Source organism: Falco rusticolus, chromosome 11, assembly GCF_015220075.1.
Source record: "Falco rusticolus isolate bFalRus1 chromosome 11, bFalRus1.pri, whole genome shotgun sequence".
NCBI classification, from domain to species: Eukaryota; Metazoa; Chordata; class Aves; order Falconiformes; family Falconidae; genus Falco; species Falco rusticolus.
This window is the reverse complement of record NC_051197.1, coordinates 1,137,353-1,161,864: the sequence shown is the minus strand read 5'-3', so window position 1 is coordinate 1,161,864 and position 24,512 is coordinate 1,137,353. Positions and strand designations below refer to the sequence as shown.

The 24,512-nt window shown below is 44.3% G+C and overlaps 1 protein-coding gene across 2 annotated transcripts in view; it reads right to left on the bottom strand.

Annotated features, from left to right (window-relative positions):
• NEGR1 (neuronal growth regulator 1) overlaps positions 1 to 24,512 on the bottom strand; it is a 293,921-nt gene that overhangs the window by 40,076 nt on the left and 229,333 nt on the right. For both annotated transcript variants that reach the window (XM_037404657.1, XM_037404659.1), the window contains exons 5-6: positions 22,951 to 23,071; positions 17,499 to 17,650 (exon numbers count right to left, since the gene is read on the bottom strand). In XM_037404657.1, the coding sequence (XP_037260554.1) occupies positions 17,499 to 17,650; positions 22,951 to 23,071 (273 nt within the window). The remainder of the gene's footprint in view (positions 1 to 17,498; positions 17,651 to 22,950; positions 23,072 to 24,512) is intronic.

Here is a 24,512-nt window from a genome sequence, read left to right as displayed (position 1 = left end):
ACTGACTGAAAGCTGTTTCTGTGGAGTGCCAGGCCTGAGCACCACACGTGTTCTTAGCTGGCATGTAAAAGGCAAAAGGATGAATTTAAAGTCGTACTTAACATTTTAATGGAATTTGATTTTCTTTTGAAAAAAAAATCAAAGATAGATACTAAAATAACACATTCTTTTAAGCCTGGAGTCTAGTACAGGGTTTTATTTATTTATTTATTTTCTAGTAAGTTCTTGAATAAGTCATCATATTTTACATGGAATTAATTATTTTATAGCATTAAAAAAAAATTGGTTTAAACTTAATTTAATTGGGGTGTGTGTGTGCGTGTGAACCACTAAAAAGAAAAATTATATTTCCATTAAAAATATTCAAAGCAATATTTAAAATAAAGGTCACGCGTTTGGTATTCTTGCCAGCTGGAGTATGCAGTTTCCACCCCCACTATCACAATTTCACATCTGTAATACGCTGGTATATGCTCAAAGCTTCACCTTTCACAGGAATGCCTGTATTTTGAGGAAATGGATAAATCAGGGAAGTTTGTCCTGAGCAAAGCAATTTTGGCAAAAGCACCCATTTACATTGCAGTCTACTTTTTGAGTATCACAAAAATATACCCACTAGTTTAAAGTCCCATCACCAGCACATCTTTGCACTAGTATTTACAAGCACTAAACTACTAAAAAATGAAAAAAAGCAACAGATATACAAAATAAATCTGTGTAAATGAATACTGACATTTTTTCAGATTTGAAAAATAAATTGGAACAATGAAATCTTTACAGATATCTTACAACAACCCTCAGCACTTGCAGCCTTGAGCAGTCCCATGCCACATGAGGCTGAAGAGACTCCTGCAAAGCAAGCCTAAGAGAAAAATGCAAAAGAAACCATGCAAAGGGTTACTTCTGTCAGGATAACAAAAAAATTTCCTTCATTAATTGCAAAGAAAATACGGTTATAGGTAGTTTGGAGATGGCAAAGTTTATGTGTAGAAAGAAGCCAAGAAAAAGCAAAGAATGCCAAATCCAGACAGAAATCCGTTGCTCTGTGGAGGGTCCCATGCACACCCTGGATCCGCAGGGCTGTCTGCAGCCTTCTGAACCACCTCTGCTTGTGGAGGAGGTGCGCCGCAGCAAACACGGCACCCAAGAGGGGAACGATGCTCTGTGTTTAACAAGACACTTCCCGAAGGGAAAGGAGCCAGCAGCAGCTGGTCAGCGAGGAGCTCTGCCTTTATCTCCGAATGCCACAGACATCACAACGCTGCGGCCACCCAGCATTAGGGATGCACTACTTATTCTGTGTAAAGCCACAGAAAGATGTTTGGTGTCGTCCGTCCCCCCCCAAAGCAACTGAGGCCTTCTCAGCTGCAGAAGATTATTTCTAAAGCACCCCGTTTCTAGCCTAGGGATACCCATTGCAGTTTATGAAATATAACAATAACTTTCACAGATGAAGAAAGCCTCAGACAGCACTTTTGCATTCTAATAAGATACATCAATAGGGCTCGTTTAATGTCAAATCAAAAAGCGTTTCTCTCAGCGCTGTGTATCCAGTTACAAGACACTGTTGACTATTATCAAAAATATAAAATAATGAAAGGCACAACCAATTTGCAATCTCTGTCAAGGACCCGTGTTTATGAAATCTTCCACATGGTTTACATTTTTGTCCCTGTAACCTTTATCAGAAAAGCACTATTGAGGATACGATTTATGAAATTCACTTCGCCTGCACACTTGAAGCATCTCAATTTCTCAATGAGCGGCTGCAGCCAAACCCATGGCAGAGCATCTGCCAGAAAGGAAAAGAAGGAGCCGTTGTTTTAGCCACGATCAGTTAAGGGAGATTTTTTGGGAAGCTTCCTGTTGTCATCCTGTTGTCCCTGTGTTGCCTGACCACCCATTTCAAGCTGTATGGTGCAGTTTGCCTGTCAGCCCATAAATGTAAGTGGCTGCTGTGGTGCCCCCCATGCGGCACAGAGCTCCCCGCAAAGCACGGCGCACATCCCAGTGTCCAGGGACATCACCCAGCACGCAGGAACAAGCAATGGAGAGTCCCGTAAACCCCTTAAAATAGATCGCGTGATTTAAATTCAAATGAATGTAGGAAAAGGACTGCCTCTGTTCATAGAAGGGAAAAAAAGAATATTTTAGGAGTTTTCTGACAGCGTTCTCAAGATGCTTAATCAACCCTTCCCAGCCTGGTGCCCCTCCACACCGAGCTGGCAGAACAGAGCTGCCTAACTGGAAGTGGGCAGCGCAGCAGGAAAGGCAGCAAAGCTGATTGCCAGGGCTGCTACGCTGAATATGGCCTGGCGATGTCAGGGGTGTAACGAGGCTGCTAATGAGCCTTCCCCTTTCCCGTGTGCTGCTTGTGCCTTAGGCAACTAAACCAAGGTGAAGCAAGGAGAGACACCTATTGAATTTCTATTTCCTATCAACATTTTAATTATTTCTACATCACTAAAGTTACATGAAAGACAATGCTTTTATTTAGTTGTTCAAGTTATAGTACTATAAAGGATAACCACTATTTGCTCATTAGTCCTTATTTCCTATTTCAGATTTTTCCAGAGAAAACTGCTGCTTTCATGATTTTTACAGCTGTTGAGACCATAACAAAATGAAGAAAAAGTGCCAAAGTATTCTGCATCCTTTTAGATTGGTCTTTCATTCATATGTATAAATAGGAAGCTCATGAATAATGTAGATCTAGAAATCTGTTAGCATTTTTGCTGTTCAGAAACATGTGATTAGCATTGCTCTGACTCCCAATAATTATATTCTTATTCTCAGAGGTCATTCTTTAAACCTGCACAACTGTCACTATGTTTTTGAGAGTAAATAAGGCAAACTATACCTTAGAGAAGCAACATGATGCATGGCACGGCGCTGGTAGGCATACACTGCTATTGCTATTAAACTAATCCTGTTGCCAGGTTCATGGTAATAGGCAGGTTTGTTGAATTTCTCCTACTTCTGAAGACCACGACCGCACTAAAAATAGCCTGGGTGCAGGGGAATCTCCCGAGAGACACCTTTGTCCCCCCTCAGCCCTGCTGCACCCTCTGCCCGTGCCGGCATTAATCCCACGTGAGGCTGGAGCGTTCCATTTAGCCATACTTTGGCTTCTCTTGGGAAGACCAGCTGACACATAAAAGTGCTTCTGCTTGCTGACTACACTTTACCTGGACGCTGAAAGGAGGTAGACTTCTTTGGGTTTTTTCCTAGCGTGTGGTGGAAACTATATGCAATCTATAGGAGAGGCAGCCAACCTCAGTATTTCAGACCCTCGCTCAATATGCCCAGCAGCTCTTGCTGTGACACACACACATTTGATCTGGGCTGCTTAAAAGATCCGTGGGCTAGAAGTGCTATAAAATGTGCTCTGTAACCAGCAACAGTAATTCTATTTTTCCCCCGTTTTTTCCATAGGGTATCATGCCACACTATACTCATATGATGAAGCTTTTTTGTCTGTAAAGCTCTGCAGAAATGCCCATTACCCTGTACCAGTGCAGTCAGAGGTGCTGCTCAGCCATACCCGCACCAAAATTGCATCGTTGCATTTATGCTTTGGCTAACAATTTCCTGGAGTGAAGCACTCTTTCTGAATAAATATTATTAACGTGGGGTCAGCCAGGGAGCCCACCTGCAAGGATGCAGGTCCTGGTACACGAGAGCCGCGTTTCTGCCTGTTCTGCTCGCACAAAGTTGGCGTGATGACTGGGGGCCGGGACACCCACACCCCAGGGCTGCCGTGGGCTATGGAAAGGTCCCGACAGCAGCAGGCGGCCAGGCAGCTCATCACCCCGTTTATCAGAAAACGGGAAGAAAACATGGGAATGTGCCCGAGTTACAAGGGAGCAGTGACTCGGACACAGCGAGCTGCCAGGGAAGAGCTCGTCCTAACTTCGGGTGGCTACTCGCCAAACTGCTAATGTTTATAGCTGCTATACAGGCCAAGAGACAGTACAACTGGGGTCAGCCGGCAGAGATGCTCCCCTGATGAGGGGGAACCTGGGTTTGCGACCTACCCACCTCCAGGGTAACCTCTGGGGGGCTTCCCAGGTGAAAGTCTGCTGCTTGCAGCTCTGGGAATGCAGGCACAGACAGCTCTTCCCAGACTAAAAATCTCGCTCCCATTTATAGACATTCTTGCCCTATCTGTGCTCACTACTGTGTTTACACCCCCATCTCTGCAGTCCGCGTACGTATGTAATGAATGCCTAGAAGAACTAGATGCTGTTCAACTGCTCTGATATTTGCTTTCACTGGCACAGCAATTTGTGAATAAGTTATTTAATAATTACTGCATAATTATAGTTCTGCTGATCCCTGATGAACTGAAATCCACAGACAATGCCTATCAAATGAATCATTACAAATCTCTATAAATTACATGGTGAAATGTGCCAATATCGCGAAATTCATAAAACATCTACAATTTCTGTAAAAGGAAACTTAATTAAGCTGTAGTTATGGCTGCACATCTCTATCCAGAGTTTAAGAAGGAGCACATTACAAGATATGACTTCAAACTTTCCAAGACAAATAGAGCGCCGTATACTACAAGTCAGAGAAAAAAAAAAGAGAGGAACACAATGACAAACCTTAATGTGGATTATTCCAACTCCAAATGAGCCATAGAGAAGTACGACTGGTTTTCATTTGGTACAGATATGTGTTGGAAAACAGGTAGAACAGGAGACAAACAGTGCCTGGCTAATCTATAGAACAAGTCGCTGTGCAGACACTCCGAAGAAGGAAACGCAATTATTGCCTGGGGAGCTATTAAAAGCTGAGAACAAGGAACAGAAGTCTGCTGAACACAGCCTACAAGAAGACAGAGGCTCCGAGCACACACATCAGTGGGTTAAAATAAACAACAAACTGTGCTTTTCAAAAGATTCAGTTATCTCCCTTGAGGGATTTAGATATATCAGGCTGTGATAGCTGTTGTCAGACCTGGCAATGTTTTCCTGGTCAAGGTAGTGAAATTTAAAATATTAGATTACCTAATGTTTACTTATTGGGATCCTGCCTTAGAAGATGAGACCCAAGCTGGGGCTGACTCCCCGCCGAGGGCAGAGGCAGGCAGGCTTTTCTGCTGATGCTTCTAATACAGAACCAGCACAACTCGCTAAGGCAAGTACCGTGCTACAGCTTACAGCCTCATTGCACAGATGAACTACTATTAGCATATTATAAACATAATATTAGCGTGCAAGAATTGAACATATTAGTTCTGGAAATAGAAACACCTTCTCCATTCTTCCAGATAGCACATCCACCTAAACCTGGCTGTGATAACCCTGGGCTGGCCCCAGCTCCTCCTACAGTCCCTCAGCACCGAGGATGTCTATGCTGACCCTCTCTCCATCATCCTTTTGCTGCTTTAATAAAAAGCACAACAAACTGGCTACTTCTAATGCCCTGAAAATGAAATAAATCTTCATCTGCAAAAAGGCAAATGATGTCTTTTCTGAAATGCAAAACAATAAAAAACATCTTGATGAAATCCAGAAGTGTGAGCGGCTAGAAAGAGGATGTTAGGTAGGGTTAGACCCAGGCCGGTTTTCATTAATGCCAAGCACATACTCCACTTGTTAAACAGGATAATAAAATCAAACCAGCCCTAAATCCCTGGGTGAAATTTGGTTTTGTTTAGCTTTGCAGTAAGGTGCTCACTGGAACAGCAGAAAGGGAATTTTATTGCAGAGCTGCATCTTCTTTTCAGACTTTTTTTGTATGGAGCAGACCTGAGGTGTCCGGTTCATTTCTTTAACGCTAAGGACAAATTGCTTCAATAAACTCACTAAGATTCATTGCCAAAATAATTTTGGTTGTTTACCCCACTGCTCTCTATTGAAGACTGTTGCAGAACCCAGCTGTTCTAAGGGTTAGAAATCCTCCTCTCTCCACCTGGATTTATGCATGACAAATTCATACCCATTCAGTTTTGGACCAGCTTCATCCCTCAGCCTAAGCAGTTATTTCCCCAGGCAGTGCCTTTCTGTGTTGGTCTATGTGTAGAAACAATCCTTTCCCAGCCTTTGCTTTGCTCAACCGGTGTCACACAAACACTTATCCAAGGACAATTTCCCTCCGTTCTGTTGTCATGTGCAGCACCACAGCCACGCCATGGTCCTGGTCCTCCCTGCTCCCCTCCTTCCAAAATGACAGCGTCGGCAACTACAGATGTGCTAAGAGAAAATATTTTTATGCCCAAGAAAAGGCCCAGGCAAAAATTCCACACAACCTGAGGAGCAATGGTTTCAGTCCCTGACCTGGGAGTTGTATTTAAAATATTGCCAGCTTTCAGGGTATTTGCTGTGGCAGCTATTGAGAAGGACCCCAGGGACCTGAGCTGCCCTTCCCACCCGCACAGTTCTGGACATGGCAATCTGCTCAGGTGGCACACCAAACTGTGGAGCAGTATTTACAGAGCCCAGGAGCAGTTTTAGCAACTGCTGGTTAAGAGTAAATGCTGAAAGGTCAAGAATAAGCTTTCATTTGCAAAGGAAAAAAATGGACTAGCTGCAAAATGTCTTTAGGAGGAGATCCACACGGATGATGGGGGACATGCTGAAATTCAGCAGGAAGATGAGGAGCAGCACGGGGAAACTAATCCTTTTTTTTCATATTGTATCCTACATTAGGAATCTGCATTCAGGGAAAGCATTTTGTTATTTTGCAAAAAGGGCTATTTTACTTCAGAACATGCCCTGGTCCAGCCGGGCTGGTGCAGCTGTGGGATGGCTTTGGTGCCAGAGCAGCGCTGGTGGCTTTGCTTGTTGCTGGGGCTGTTTGTACCAAGTCAAGGGCTCTTCAGTGTCTCAGGCTCTGCCAGCGGGAGGGCTGGGGGGGACATGGGAAACTGGGGGTGGGGGGGGCACAGCTGGGCCAGCTGCCCCCCCCGAGCCCAGGGGTACCCACCCCGTACGGCCTCACGCTCAGCATGGAGCGCTGGGGGAAGGAGGAGGAAGGGGGGCCGCTGGCAGCGATGGCGCTGGTCTCCCCCAGCCCCGTTAGGTGTGCTGGAGCCCTGCTGCCCTGGGGGGGCTGAGCACCTCCTGCCCTGGGAGGTGCTGGGGGAACGCCTGGGCTTGCTCTGCTTGTGCACACAGCTTGTGCTGTACCTGGGGAACTGCCTTCATCTCAGCCCACCCGTTTTCTCACTTTCACCCTCCCGAGTCTCTCCCCACCCCGCTGGGGGGAGGGAGCGAGCGGCTGGGGGGGCCGGGTGTTAAGCCATGACAGAATGCCAACTGCTTAGTCATTCAGTTCAAAGTACTATTTTGAAACAGACATACTTTATACAATATACTGCTCTGATATTAGCAGGAATCTATGTTTCCAGCTGAACTCTAGATGAAGCAGAACAGCGATTTACCTTGCTGAAGAAGGTGAAGAAATGCACAGAACTGCCTTCAGCTGTAAACTCATAGTTTTAAAACCAGTGAAGTCTCTGGGGATTTACAGAAACCACTGCTGGATCCTGACCCCAAAGTTAGTTTCTCTAGAAACAGACACTGCCTCACACCCTTGCAGCACTGGAAAGCTCAGCAACAGCATCAGCAAAGAGAAGAGGCTGGTACCAGATGTACGTTTTATTGGCTAAAGAAATAAAAGCTGTACATGCCTGCTATATGGTGATGTGCCTTGGGTTACAGTGGGGTTACTTCGTGGGACTTGTTGCTTTCTTCCTCACACCTCCAGTAATTTAAACATTTTTTTTTCTTTTTCTTGGAACAGCATTTTAACTGAGTAAATTAACAGAATTTCAGCGATCAGGTTCACAGGTTTGTGTTTTAGTTTTGAATAAAGTTAGTATATTTAAATATTGCCTGGTCTAAAAACCAGAACACCTTTTTACAGGCCAGTCTATAAGAAAAGGTCTGTAACAGCAGCAGCACCTTACCACACAGTAACCTTTACATTTCTGTTGTACCTTATTGCAGAACTTTTTAAAGTCAAGAAATCAGCTTTCTTACTTGTGATAATATGTTTGGGAAAAAAGTGCGTTTCTGAAAAATTCATCATAGATCTTTTTCACTGAGAATTTCTAATACTGCAAGCAATATCTAAGCATCTGATATTAATGTGGGGTTTTTTGCCTGAGGTTTGGAAAAGCCCTGAGAAGAGCAAGCTTTTATACTCAATTTATTATTGAAAATCCAGTCAAAATCTCAACATATAAACCTGTAGGTGGAATTAAGGATAACACTGAGTTCTCTATTTTAGATGCTTATTGAAATACCTCAATGTTTTGTTACTTACGTGATTCAGTACAGAGGTTAATTAGTGTTTATAGTGTGGGCTCACTGAAAAACTTCTCATTTTTAAATCTCTGAATCTATTTTTAACTTTCCTGCAGCGAAAAAAAATAATATTTATTTATTTTTCTTTCTAATTTGCTTCAGTTCACAAACTGTTCAGATTTCAGATGCTTAGGAACATGTAACAGCTCTCAGGAAAATTTAAATAGAAGCTGTGGAGACCATCTCTGTCTCTAAATCAGAGATTACTAAAACCAAAACAGAGGACAATTGACACAACAGAAGCAGACATTTGTCAGACAAACATTGCTTGATTTCAAACAACTGCTTCTGTTAACCTAGAATTTATTTGATGAATTATCTCAGTTATGGCATTTTCTAACCTGCTGGACTATTTGTTAAATAATGAGGTCTTGGGTTCAAAACCTGTTCTGTGATCTTTGTGAAAATTCTTGATATCCTTGATCAATAGCTAATTCCTTTTTAAAGCCCCATGAGCTTTGGTCTCAACAACATTTTATGAAAATAATTTCTACACTTAATAATACTTTAATGAAAAGTGCCTTGCATTAAGTTTAAAATTGGCCACTGATTAACATAAGTGAAAGTTCTCTTGGGCTTGTTTTATGAGAAAACTTCCTAATACACTTTCTCTAGACTAGACAATATTTCAATAAGCCTCTTTTCCTTTAGAAGATAGACATTAATCATCTTTAATATCTTGACATGGGAATTTTTTCATCCTTTGTTTCCTATCGCCCCTTTATGAACCTCCCCTCACATTCTGCACAAGTTTTGAGGCCAAGGATGAAGTCTGTGTTCCAGACTGAGTTGTAAAATATGTTTCTTTCATTACAACATTTCTAGTTTTCATCCCATTTGTTCCACACTTATTCTTTGGATTTTCAATTTTTCTAAAAAGTTTATTGACTTCGAGGTTTTCTACCCCTTGAAAAGAACCTCAAGATCAAGAAGAGCTCTCACCGCTGGTGCTCCTTGCCCTGACGGGGCATGGGCAGTTGCTGCCTTCAGCAGCATGCTGTAAATAAGTCCCACAGACGACCTTGAATGTTTTAATCATCATAATTAACTGATACCTAAGATGAACATTTCGACATGCTTCTAGACACGCTTCAACCTCTCCAATTTATCCAGTTCAGTAAGAATATGTGTCTAAATATTGTTAGCTATGGTTATAATTGCACAATTTGAGAATAGAAACACAGATGTACCAAAACATAACAGCAACTTCAGTGAGGGTCCATAGCAAAGGTCACTGGGGGGTTATTTTTTTTCCTTCCCCCCCTCATCAAATGCAGATACACTCTCAGGCCTTCAAAGTTTCTTCTAAATGTCAAGGAGAAACACAAGTTGCCAGGCTTGTTCAGACAAGTTCTTTCTACCTTGTCCCACCTCAGTCACTTATTGTCCTATAGTTCATAGGAGAGCTCAAGCTGGAAAATGGATTTAAAGAAAATGTCTCCTTAACTCTCAGTAATTGCTACTTGGAGCAGCAATTGGCATCCATATGAATGGATCTCAAAACCAACATCCAACAGAATTATTACAACTTACATAAATGGAGGATTTGGCCATTTATCTTATTCTGTATGAATATATAAATTTAAGCTGCTGAGTTTTTAACTCTGCCAGGCTCCTTGTCTCAGCAATATCTGACGAAATTGGTCCCCCAGGTGTACTTATGATGTAAAGAAAACTCTGTTTTAGTTGTGTGCTGTTCAGCTGCATTGTGTGCCTGCATTTCATCCTGCGTGAGAACAGGGAGAGAAGAAAGGTTTCAGCTTGCCTGTGAAACCCATTGGGGATGGTTGAAATTTTTCAGAGTTGTTTTCCATTGGAAACATAATGACTCAATTAAAATGCCTTTGATGAATGCACCTTGATCTTTGAGAAAGGTCCCCAAGGAACTGACTCCCAGATTTATGACCCTGCTTCTCTAATCTCCTGAATTTCAACAGGCTGATCAGGAGCTGGGTGTCCATCCCAGTCTCCAACTTCAGGAAAGGTCCTTTCCATGATGGATCACCTCTCCTATAACCGTCAGTTCTATTAGGCCAACCTGGATGTGGTAAGCAGCCCAGAAACCCGGTCACTGCAGATGGAGCATACATGGGGGGGGGGGGGGGGGGGAGCGGAAGCAAAACCACTTTCAGCCAGTAACAGAAGAGGTTTCCCATGTACCTTATGAGCTTCCAGATGGGACAATGCATGACACAAAGATTTGCCTTGGCTTTATGAAGGGTATAGCGTGAAACCTTACAGGTGTGGACCTGGACATCCCTTGCAGCCAGTCAGGAACTGTAAGAAAGCTCGATGGCTCAGATGTGTGGCCACCACCCCTTTACAAGCGATCTGGAAGTGCCCAGAATGGGTTTCAGATCTGTTCCCTGTCCATCACCCCTCCTGAAACATGGAGGAAGAGACCTTCCCTGCGTGCTCAGCGGGAGCTGGATGAGCAGATCAGTGCAATGACTGGAGCCCTGGGGGGCAGGACAGAAAGGGATGCCCCCAGTGGAAAATTAGGTCCCTGGCACCAGTTCTTTGCACAGTGGTGTCTACAGGGCACCTTGGGCATGAGCCAAACCTTATTAAATCAATAAATGTCTTCTGACAGAATGCAGCAGTCTTTGAATAGGCTCCTAATGACTACAGGAATTTTCATTTTAATTTTTATATATGTATAGATATATCTATATACTTTTCTAATTATTTTTCTTTTTGGTGCAGACAAGCCCACCTGGCTGAGACATAACACAGAACTATGCAAATCTAAGTTTGATTTGCTTTGCAGGCCGGTATTTGAGAGATAAAACAGTAAAATCTTTCTTAGGTAATTGGACAACAGCTGAAACTGTGGACACAAAGGGAATCTCCCTGGAGAGTATATTTCTTTCTAGAAATGTCAAATGCGGTAGGCCAGGCAAAGCTATGGAGCTAAAGCTTAGCAGAAACCTGTCACATACCCAAATATGCTAAAACACAATTTCTCAGTCAATAAAATGCAACTGCCAAGTTTAACGATGACACCAAACTATGTGAACAGAAGACAACCCAAGCAGTCTTTGCATGACAACTAAGAGCTATGTAAATGCCTGGTGACAAGGACTGCCTGCAGCAGCAGCAGCCTTGCAGGGCCCGCATGCAGCCTGGGTGTAGTGGGAAAATTCAGGCAGGAGGTCCAGAGGTTAGTGTTGGAGAGGAGCATGGCCGGCCATGCAGCCCAAACCTTGTCTGCATCAGGAGAATTTGATTCCAGGCAGAATAACAAATGCCCATCCCAAAGGAGGTCTCAGGCTGCAGCCAGGGCCACGCACTGGGCATGGGGGGAGCACATGGAACCAAGTGCCCAGCAGCCAGACCTGCTGCACCCCAACCCCCGCGGTGCCACTGAGTCCCTGCTGCACAGCTGCACCCCACGGCCCCTCTGTTCTAGGTACGGCGCTGGGGTGGCTGAGGCTAAGAAGCTCACATCCCAGCTTCTGATTATGTTCAGCAAAAAAAAAAGAAAAAAAGGAAAAAAAGATTAAAGCTTGCTAAAGGAGGAGGAATAACGGCATACGGCAACCTTCATGGTTTAAGAAGAGTCACTTCAGGAATACGACCGCTGCTCAGGTGTCACAACATTGAACCACCATTGCAAAATGGTGATGGAATGGCACCTGTCCCAGCAGCCAGCCTGCTCGGCCAACCTAGCACCACCATTATTAATGATGGTAGTGTGAATGCATGCATTTATCGCTACTTGAAGGAACTCATTCTGGATCATTCCCTTACTCATTTCAGGAGAGGCTTTTGAGAGCCTCTTATAATAGCAATAGAAATAATTCTCTTGGAGAGAATTATTTTGCCATGGCACTGCGTTCCCCTCCCTCTGCCCAGATCTCATGTCATCTTACTCCTGAGAAACCCTGCTCTGTCTTCATCCGATGGCCACTGAGATGGTGGAAACAGACTCCAGCTGCAGTAAGAAAACATCTGGTTTCAATATGAAGGAAAAGTTACTAATGTAGGGAAAGAAGCATTTTGTAAAATGATACCAGTGGTGGAGGGTCACTATGGATCAAGGCCAGTGAGGGCCAGCGTCACCAGCATCCCTTTGGCCAGATGACTGAGGTGATCTCTGAAGGTCCGTTTAAGCCTAGCTTTTCTGTGATTTTCATGACAAAGCACTGCTAGGAAATTACCATGTAAAACAGTTGCCTCTCTTGCTTAGAAGATTTTCATAGCAAAGCCATTGCACCACTCTGCACGTACCCCCAGTACCTCTGGGTCTTTGATGTTCTGGTAGATGCAGCCACTGCTACACTGATCATACATAGTGCCACTGAGGAACACGTATATCATTACGCATTATGTGCGATTTACAGTGCATTAATTTAAATTTTTGAAAGAATATTAATTTTTTTTTTTGCATTTCAGACATGAAACTCCATGTATTAAAAAAATTAATACAGCAGTTTAATTAGGAATCTCTATGTAGGAACCAGGACACAATGCAATCAACATACATAAATTGAGGGCACGGTCTGGCGCTTCCTGGCATGTAGAGATGTTTGAGACAAGATTATAAGCGTGTTTCGCTAACCATAAGTTCACAGTTGGATGCTTGTTCAATAAAATAGTTCTGTTTAGTTGTAGCAATTAAATTAGCACATAAAATACTATGACATCTCTCACACACCTTGCTATGTTCCTTCTCCTTCCAAATGCCACTACTGACCTTTTCTGCAGCTCTTCACAATTATTTATGTTCTTGAATAATTACTGACAATATATCTAAGATTTCTGTACAAACCTGAACATCAGTAACCCCTGTGGATCATACAACCAGCCATTTAAAGGAAGCAATTTCTTTGGCAGCTGTTAGCAATAGACATGAACGCTTCTTCTGTATTACAAGTTTTCTTTCTTTCTTGTAAAAAAAGAAAGGTACCACCTTCCAGACAAGTTAGTTATAGCATTCCTAAAAATACTGGGGAATGTATAGGAGGTGCTCTTTATAAATAATAAAAAAAACCCCTTTACTTAAGAAGAAACACATGTATCTACTGGATAAGTAATGGTTATTTTCATCTTCTGTGAGGTGATGGCTGCCATGAACCCAGACTTTTGTGGATGACATCTTCAGGGGACACACAGAGAACACACATGTAGCAGTGAACTTAATACCTTTCTGAACAGCCTCTTAAGAAGACTTATAGATTCTATAGATGTATAGATTAAATCTACATGCAGAATAAAAATGCAGGTTTTCAACAAGCACTCAGTCCCCTGCCCTACATTAACAAGTGCTCAGGCGGAGGAGATGAGGACGGTGGTGCCTACCAGGCCTGCAGTGGTGTGGGGCTGGTGTTGCACCCCTGACTGAGCCAGGATACTACGACGATGCACCCTGCAGCTTCACTTACACCGCCTGCATCTCCATTGGTGCCACAGAGCAGAGCTGAGCCCCGTGCCTGGCCCAGGTTCTCCAGCATCTCACCCCACGCCCCGCTGAAGGGAGCAGGGGCTGTGCAGTGGCTCCACCTTTATCCTCATCAATGAAAGGCACAATCACAGAATCAATCATCCAGGTAGGAAAAGACCTTTGGCATCATCAAGTCCAACCATTAACCCAGGGAAAACCTTCCACCACAACCCATTTTTCGTAAGAGTGAGTAAGAACTCCACTACCACCTGTGGCTTCTGGCCAGGAGAGTGCAAGGGCAGGAGGACGTCTCAGTAAGGACGTCGCTGCTTTAGCAGCAGTTGAGACCATCTCAGTTTTGGCTGACGATTGAATAAACCTACCTTGCTGCCAGCGGTTAATGATCACTCCCTCCCCTCGCAATGGTCTTGCAAATTTGTTTGTAGTAAAATGCCTTTTGTCTTGAATTAAAATTGCGCTGATTTAAAAGCAAAACCTGCTCAATTATAGAAGGGCTGTTCCATCCCCCATTGGCTCCTCGCCCCTCTAGATGGAACCTCTTACCTTGGGTACACACCGTAATGCCTCATCTCCTGGGTTTAATGAATCAGTACATCCATGCTTTATTTACAGGAAAGGACTACATTCTTCTGAAGTACCAGGAATTCTGCAAAGACAGTGCTAAACATCTGATCAATTAGACCTAGAGACGCTGGGATGGGAGTGTCCAACAAATGCTCCTGACACGGATGCTCTGGGGGGAACACGCACTTCATACGCTTACCCACAAAACCCAACACTTTTGGATGATATGGAGGACTTAGCCATGAATAATTAGCAAATTGACATTCATTATTAATTTATTGAAACCACTGCCTCTCTGTATCCACTGCTTCTCTGTATTTTTCCCACAAGGCTCAGTCTTTCTGTTTTACAGCTGCTGAATTCATTATTAATAGCTGGATCTTAGACACGGCCAACCAGCCTTCAGTTAGGGATAAGATAAATTTCGTTATGTTCACGGAATCTGGAATGTTTGTAACTCCCCAGACATGAGGGTGGTTTGGCAAACCAGCCCGGCTATCTGTCCCCAGGACAGAAGTGGCTCTGGGTGACCTTCTGCTGGGTGTCCAGCTGCCAGGTTGTCCTCTGGCCACAGATGAGCAGAGACGCCCCAGGCAAGTTCTCCCCCTGCCCTATCCACCCCACAGGCACCGTCGGGTGAAGCTCCATTAATCTCCCATTTCCCTCACTCAGTCCGTGTCGCAGCCACACAAAGTCAGCTTTTACCTTGTCCTGACATCCCTTTACCCGCTTCATAACTTTCTATTAGCTCAAGGTTGCCTTTATAGATCACAGAAGGCCAGAGACCTCTTGGTAGTAGAAGAAATAATCCTTTTTCTGGTATCCTTGAGTTTTATATCTCCATAGGACGCAGATGCCAATAACCGAGAATACGCTTAGCTCTGTACCCGAGAAAGGCTCCCAGCTGTGCACAGCCATGATGTCATTTATGTATTATACGGGAATGTGCAAAGAAAGAAAATACAGATTTTCTAACTCTGCTATACCACTTTTCTTAGGAAAAACCCAACCCAACACCAGACAGAAACACTCAATTAACAATTACTTAGCGATACTGGGCAAGGTGCCAACACCAAACAGCAGAGGTGTGCAGGCATCCGCGCTCAGGATTTGAAGCACTCCTGCTGTAGCTGCGCATTGTGACAGTGTCTTGGTAAAGGCCCCCCATGTCTTGATGAACCCCCCTGTGCCTTGACAGAGCCCCTCGTCCCTCTGCACACCCACTGCGGTTTGGCACAGGGAGGCGGCGGGGTGTGTGGTGGGGACACAGAGTCGCAGCCCTCACTGGCAGCTGCTCTAATGATGCTTTTCCAGCCACTCTGCGTTTCAGACTGTATTGCACCAATGCAATTAGCAGTTTAAAATCCACACTGAAATAAGACACCAACGTGTAATTTTTAACATTTGCCAAGTAACATGATCAAATTATACTTAACCCTATATCTGACTATCAAATGTTGCAAGCAACCCTTAGCTGCTGCTAACACTTCCCCTACACGTACCTGAAACGGCGCATATGTTCAGCTATCATCAAACCAAAGTGTGAGTAGTATTTCACAAGAAAAAAAATAATTAACTCTGAAGGATTAAGGAGTCCACACTTAAGTGGCTACCCTGTGATTTTTTTTTTTTTTTCCTAAAGGATACCCTTTCTACATAACTTTAATACAAAATGAGCAAGAAAAAACTCCACCAAATGATCTTCATTCCCAACTGAAATCTAGATCATCACCTTTTGGAAACCTCTCCTTGTTTCTCAACTAGAATAAAAAAAAAAAAATCATAGTATAAAATAAGACATTTCATTCTGGTCTTTCAGTCAAACCTCTGAGCTAACATCACCCCCATATTTCATTCCATGAGGTCAGGATCAGACCCAGATTTCAGTATTTTCTCTCAGACTGTTCTGCTTCACACATCCCATCTCTTTCATGATGGAGAACATCTATTTTTATGAATTGTAACAATGTACTTGATACTTACATGACATCTTCAACCCCTGCATCTTAAAGTGCTCTTAAAGGGTGGCTACACGGTATCTCAAAATTTAAAGCACCTAAAATCCTGGCAGAACTCAGAGACAAATTCAGCTCTGCTCTGTTCAAAATTAAACCAAACCTTCATTTTACCTTCTCTGATTTGCAAATACACCAAATAATCTCTGCTTCTGACATACTATTCCTTTGTTTTCACTTCTTGCATTTTATGTTTAATGTGTAACATTGTTTCCATTTTTTTAATGATTTCTCAAATATTAAAAAAAAAAAAAGACAGCAAAGGCTTCGTGCTATTTTCTGCTTATTGCATCTCTTCTGCAGTAATATCCTGACAATATGTATCATATAGGAAGTATATTCAGAAGGAAGTTTCACGGCTAGAAGGCAATAATCCTAGGATTTAAGCGACTAAAAATCTACATTTCCACTCAGTAAGGAATATCTTTATGTAGAGAAAAGCACGTAGGATATTTTGTAAGTTTTGCCTTTCAGTTTTATCACTATTAGAACAGCTCAGCCCTGAAGTTCAACCACAAACATCTTTGGATGCCACTAACAGATGGCTAAATACTCAACAAATGTGAAATACTACAAATTCACAGATATAAATATCTTTCAAGCAGGACATCTGAGACCCATTTTAGGTAACCTTCATGCTAAAAATCTCAACGCTTTGCTTTGCCTATTGCAACCCTTTGCATCTTTTCCAAAAGCTTTAACTTCCGAGCCTGCCGCGACTTGCCTGTGCCAGGGGCCAGTGCCCCACCAGCCACCATGCGGGCAGGGCTCCAGCAAACCCCGCTTATTCCGCTCAGTATATTCTTCAAAACTTGCTGAAAAAGTTTTTGACTTTGTTTACAGTGGTACCTCAGTGATCCGTTATCGCTATTCTGAGGGGAAAGATTTTGCCACGCTAATTCTGTCTCTACGACAACGGCGGGTTGGGTTTAGCTGTGGTTTTTTTGTGGATTCATAACTCGTTGATACCCCCAAAATGTGCCATCACTGTCAGAACAGAAACCCTTCTGCAGCATGGAATAAATAACGAGGTGAATTATTTCCCAGTACTCAGGAACTCAGTGGTATTTATATGCCTTGTGAAGAAACCAGGGAAAAAACCCACCATACTACTACTTTTTTGCTTTTGAATCCATGTACGTGGAAACAAACAACCAGGAACATTTGCCACATGTCCACGTTACTTACGGTTGAGAGGCAGGCTGGCATTGGTCGTCCCTAGCTTGTTGGCAGCGACACATGTATAGTTGCCAAAATGCTCTTCTGTCACATTGGTAACAGTAAGAAGTGATCTTGTACTATAATTTTTAATAGTGATTCCTTGTTGACCATTGATCAGTCTAGAAAGCAAAAAGAAAATTTCTATAACTCATATACCATAAGCAATAACTTTTTTTTTCTTTCATTTTTCTTTTTCCTTTTTTTTTTTTTTTTTACAGACATAACTGGGAGCACAGTAAGCTGTTTGCAAGCTGCCGATGTAGCCTGGCAAGCAAGGTTACCATAGTGGCAGATCGGAGAGGCTACGGGCAACGCTGGAGCTGCGGGGTATCCAAGGAAAGTTTCTGCCTTTGTGTCCTACAGCTGAGAGAAAATAAAGACTGACACCCACGGCACTGCCTGCCTGGCCACAGGATCGGAGGAGAGCTTAGATTTTAAATTGGGCAAACCTAACTAAAAATTTAAATACCCTATTTGGGGAAGGAAAATATTACAGTAAGTCTTTCAGAGTGTTTTTTTTTGGCTCTGGAGATTGCTTGTGTCCTTACACACCTCCAGCGGAGGGCAGGCAAGGATTAAGTAGCCAGAAAGGCGACTGCGTAGGGCTGCGACCAGTTCGTTTTACAGCCTCTACAGCTACAAAATACATTGGCAATTAGGAAAGATGTGCTACAGCAGCACTGCATCCCAAGACAGCAGCCTGCAGAGGAAACCAGGTAGCAGAGTGTAGGGAAAAGCCAAACTAGGGCTCTTCTCACCGGTCTCCACTTCCCTGGCTTTGAGCTTCCCACCCCAAATTCCATAGGAATGTGCAGGTCTCTTGATGTTGCTTCCGAAGCCACGTCAGAAGCGCTGCTACTGCACCCAGGCAAAGAAAGGTGACCAGTTTAAATGTTGCTGTTGTAGGTAAACCACATCTGATCAAACCAGATGAGAAGGGCAACCACATTATTAAAACCCTGGCTACAGTTGCTTTCTCGTCATTCCTTGTATCTCACATTAAGAGCGGAGCTCCAGATTAGCGTACACAATTGTTGTTTGATACACTGAAAGATATAATCATATATCCTGGGAATAAATCCAATCTGCTAGCATTCTGCCCACAAACATTTCAAGTCTATCATTAATTGCAATTCTGTGTATTGTGGATTGAATAAGCCTCTTCGTTAGACGGGCGCCTCTGTCCCCATTTAATAGCTCCGTTCTGCTGCATGAATGGCGGGGTTTCTCTTCCCTGCGTACCTTGTGCTGCTGTAACAGACTGGTCTGCTCTGTGCAGCCCATTGCTGGGGAGAGGACACAGCACACATGGACACACGTGGTTTTGCAAGAAAAAAAAAAAAAAAGGAATGAAATGCCTTGTTTGGGGTGCAAGCTGCAGTTAGAAGATGCACCTTTCCTCCAGCCTTGCAAGAGGCAGAGGGGACGGGCTTCTGCACCTGGGTGTTCTGCTTTTAGAACTGCTAAGGTCTGTCCCTCCTCTTTCTGCCTCTCCTGCAGAATAACCTCCTCTGCTCCAAAACACCCACTGCCACCACACTCCCAATGCCGCAGCTCGCAGCTGGTGATGGTGTTACCAGCGTGGCAGCAGCCGCTGCCGTGCCTGTGGCGCTGGGGGAGGCAGAGCAGATGGGTGCTCAGCAGGTACTTGCTTCAGCCCCAGGTCAGAAGCTTTCCCCTCCAGATCTTTCCACCGGTAGGAAGGGCAGGAGCTGCAGCCATGGCCCTCACCCCATCCCACTGCCTTTCGGGGGTTTGAACCCCTCCATCCTCTCTCCCAGGGGACCTGGGAGCGATGCCTCCACTTCCACCTATGGCTTATTCCTACCAGCTGTTTCCCAGCCATCTCCATCCTTTTGGCCTATAACTGTGGTTTGAACTACAACACCTCTGTTTTGTAGCTGTAAGGTTTAGTTGTTTGTTAGGTTTTTTTTGTCCACAAAACAATGAGGTGTTGGGATTTCTGCCATCCCCATGCCCCACCAGAGGTGACGTTGGTATCAAAAAACTAAAACTGCGCCTGCTTGAGGTGATCTGCTGCATTCCCCAGGCTGCCAAAAGGACAAGTGCTGCAGGTGCCAGGTCAAACCCCTTCCCCTCCCCCTCTCCCACCTCTGGCCAACACCCTTTGGACAGAGTCTCCTTCCCTCCACATCCCTGCCAGGCACTGCCTGATGCTGGGGGGGCAGAATTGGAAGTGGGGTAAATGGAATCAGAGAGATATGCATATCAATAAGCCACATAATTAACGGACTGAGGAGTCTGCATTAGTTAGCATAAACTCAGCAGTTTTGAGGATTTCCATTTGCAGTTGTAAGAACCAGATGCTTTTACTTTTAAATTAATTACTCCCGTGTGCTGCTCTGCTTAGCTTATTGACTGAACACAGCGTTTATTACTTGTCTGGATTTTATCAAGTTACTTCTCAGGCTGGAATGGCATTTTAAGCTGTGTGCAGCCACCCTACACACTTCTTCACCTTACTGCTTGCTTTGTCCCACCAGTCATGAAGGGAAGAGCCATCTCCTTTTTAATCCAGAGATTACACCTATGCATCCGAAGGAGATCATGCGCCGGTGCCAGCCCCGAGGGGCACCCACCTTTGGTTTCATATTTCAATACCTTCACGTTATTATAATATATTAAGCCATTATAATGAGTTTTGTTATTTCAAATGTAAGCCTTGTTTGCTTTGTCAAGGATAAGGGAATTAATATTTTTCCATCGGTGACTTTCAGGCTTCTTCCCTGTGGCTGTTTAATGTCCAAGAACTAATTTCTGTGTAACCCTGTAACATAACGCACCCGGACAGCCGCGCATTTCGGGAACTGTGGGTTGGCACAGCACAGCTGTTCTCCTCTCTGCAGGGAATCCTTGTACAGTTTTAGAAGCCACACACTTTTATAATTTTAAGATACTTTCACTACCTTTTCCTCCAGATTTCCAGCCCCTTCCCAGCTCACCCCATCCTCCCCGTGTCGGGGGTCTGTGCAGCCACCTGGCAGCCCCCGCGGGGGGTTCAAGGCACCGCATCCAACAGATGAAGTTCAAAATTATCTGAAACCTGCCCCTGAGATCCCTCCTCGCCTTTCCCCAGCTACAAGGGGAGAGGCGAAGTGCTCCCTGGGGAGCAGCCCATGCTCCGGCAGCGCAGGGGCCATGGGACCCCCACCCCCAGCTGGCCGGGCAGGCCATGGCCGCACGCTGCCCTGCCAGCACCCACGCCAGCCTGCCCCACAGCAGCGCCTGCGACTCGGTGACGAGGTAGAATCAGTCCTGCAAGCTCTTTGCCTTGAAGACCAGTAGCTTTAACTAGATGCAGTCTGTGACTGCTTTTATGTTTAGTTTTAATGGCTATTTTATGATGAGATGATCCCTGGAGTCTGGAAACTGTGGGTTTGGATTTACATTAATCTAAGTAAAAACAATACAGTTTACAGGCCCAAAAGGCTTGTTTCAGACACTGATCATATACTTAAGCTCTCAGATCTAATTCCCACTGTTCATTTAGTCAACAATTCATACTGCTCTACAAAAAAATAAAAGTCCCAATCCAAGCCTAAGTAAATGGGATTCTCTCTATTCTGTTAGCAGAAAATATAGCAGGGTGTGCGCTCCCAGTGTATAAATTCAGTTCTGTACTATATCTGCAAATTATCTGCAGGATAATGTAGACGCTACTCTGAACTACCTGTGAGAGCTTCTCAACTTTGCATTAAAACAATGATCGAGCTGTCCAAGGCTCATTCTGTGATGGCTTTCCATCATCCCGAGGTAAATGGGATATACTGGAGGAAAAAAACCCATTTGGACGTATTTTCCTCTTTCCTGCAAGTGGTGGAGGTTCAGAGAACCCCAGTACCTTTGTAGTCATGTATGTCTAGTGTATCTGCCAACAACAGTTTAAGGATAAAGGATGGACCATTAGATTTAACATCATATTTGACCAGTAAGACACAACAGGCCGGTACGTTTCGTGCTGATTATAGCCAGCCTCAGGTGATACAACAACTGAAACAGAAAACAGAAGGCACAACTTTGGCGTCCTGAAATGCTCTGCTTAGTCTTCCCTGCTGCTGCCGTGGCACTGAACGTGCTCAGGAGGAAAGGATTTGGTCAATGTTATAAATAGAAAGGTGATTATCACACTGGAAACAGCTAATTGAATCCAGAGCGCTAAAACATGCGCTGCAATAGCTGCATAAAATACCCTTCTGCTGCGACTCCACCCAACATGGGTACAATGTGACCTGCATCTTTGGAAAGAGGATGCAGGTGAATTTTGCTAACAGAAGCAGAACGTTTACTGTTATATATAGTAAAGATCAATTACATTGTTTTAGAGAACGCTTTAGGCTATGGTCAAAGAGCAATAGTTAACGACTGCTCTGAAAAGTCATGAAGGAAGATGAGCAGTTAATGATCCTGAAGGGGAGCAGCTGGCCAGTGAGAGATGAGCTGACAGATGGCTTTCTATGAAAAATGGTCACCAATATCATCATGTCAACTCCCATGCTTAACGGGATGCTCGAGCTGAGAAACCCAGCACCTGGAAGCCAGGACATTCCAGAAGCTAGAAGGTGTGTACAGACAGCTGTTTGCAAGGAACAGTGTCCACTTGCTTTTGCACCAATGCAGAAACCTAACAGAAATAATGCTCTTAGGCGAGCTAAGAGCTGTAAAACAAACTTCCCTTTTCAAAAATAAAAATATCTACCTGTTTAATGAGCTGGGTTTTAAAATAAAGATGACCCTACCGAGATGCCTGTTATCATTACCTAGTGCTAATGACCTGAAAGTGCAGCTGACTGTCAACACAGCAAGGCACGTGGTCAGTTTGCAGGGGTGGAGCACAGCCTCGTTCCCCTGACCCCCAGGGATGCCGTGCTGCAGCGCTCCTGCCCACGCCTGCAGTCTGTAAACCCCTGGCCTGGACCGCTAATAGCACAACTGCATGAAAATTCGCCCGCGTTAAAGTTGGGTCGGAAGTGTTGTTCATGAAGCAACCTTTCCACCCCAAAAACCCTCAGCAGGAAACCTATACATTTAATCAGAAAAATAAAACCTTTTAGTGGTACTTAAAAGGCTGTAATTACCAAAGCATGTTTAAACATTAGGCTCATTATTACAGTCACCGCTATCACGCCGGGCAGCCTGCTTACACCTTGATTTTGACCACAGAAACTACGACCACAAGGAGACAGCCGAACTCCCCCAGAAGCTGTGCAGCGCGGCTGTTGGCAGCCAACACCTCCAAGCGGCCGCTGTTTAAAGCCCAGCATTAATTTCAGGACAGCCTGCTGGACTTGTCATCACGGGGGACAAACCCAGCCTGGCAGCCTCCTCTCTTCCACCCTGGCCCCTGTGGGTGGGCAGCATCCCCAGCAGCACGAGGGGTCGGTGAGCGCCAGCTACTTACTTCCTCTCTCCTTTGTACCACTCAAAGACCGGGGCAGGAACTCCTGCACCTTCGCACCGTATCAGTCCGTTCCCTCCAAGCATCACACCGCTGGATTTAAGTTCCTGAATTGTGGGGGCAACTGAAAAAAAAGAATTGTAAAATGGATATTTGCATCTAGATATGCAGATTATTTAACGCCGCTTCTCTTCAGCACGCTCTACGTCACTCTCAGCCTGGCGCGTGGTTTCCAGCTTGATTCACATTCAATCATGTTTTCTTCCAGCAGTGTAAAAATTATCCCACACAGCAGATTCTGATATATATTCTGTGTATCTGGGGTAAGAAACACAACTGAGACATGAAGAGATCAATCCCATACTGAAAAAAAGCTGGTTTTCAAACTCAGTTACTCAACATAAAGTATAACTGTTTGTGTTAGTGTCGTACAAGACGTATTTAAAACCTGAGAATTGGAAAACAACCACACGAGGTCCCGCCACTAGTGCCAACCGAGAGGCTGCGGGGTCCCACAGCTGGGGGTGGGGGGTACGGCAGCACCCAGCACGCGGGGTCCAAAGCGAAGGCAGGGCCAGCACCACTTCCCTCCTGCAAATACCTCAGAAACCCCCAGGCTCAGACAAGCTTTGAGATCTTGTTTTGCATATTAAAAGAACAAACTTACCTTCATGCTTATGAGCCCACCGTAAACACCATATAACATGTGACTTTTCCAGTATTACACTGGATATAGAGTTGTTTCAGTAAATATATTTTCTTTTTAAATAGTAAACACTGTAAATAGCAATGAACATTTTAAGCTTAGAACTACAGATACAAATAAAGATAAAAAAAAAACATTGTCAGTCTTTCCAGTTGCCAGTGAAAGGTGTCCCTAAGCTGAAAATAAAAGACAACAAATTCCTCAGGAAAGTGATTATCAAAGGAAAGGCTGAACAACAATTGTCTTCTCCCTGGAATTTCTTTTACATTTTCTGTTTTTAAACAATAATTTATGTGCATCATAAAAATGCTATAAAAACAAAACCACAGAACTTATAAATAAAAATCTGTTTATTTTTTCCCAAGCAGTTTTCCAGATGTTGCTTTAAGGTGTTTACGTTCATGTGAAACGCTGACTGCTTCTCATCTGCTTCTTTCCCCATCTCACCCATCGCTCAGCGTGCCACGTGGAGAGACCATAATCTTTTACGGGAACCAGACACGCTAAAGAGGCATCATATATATGAATGATAGGGTGACACCCAGCTCCCCACGCGGCCGGGCCAGCTCCATTGCACATCTCACGGCACACCCACCCTTCACCAACACCATCGACGATGCTGTTCTAGATGTGTAGGACATTGCACGGGATTCCAGCTGCCACAGCCCAGGGAAAGCAAACACGTGCTCTCAGCACTTATGTGCAAGTCTCTGTGTTTGACAAAACCGTGTGAGGGTATTTCCGGGGGGTTACCCACAGAACTGGTTCTCTCCTGCCCATTGCTCACATCCTACCCCGAGCCAGGCAGGCAGGCAGCAATTTCCCATAGCTGGCAAACACACACTCTGCCTTCAACTGT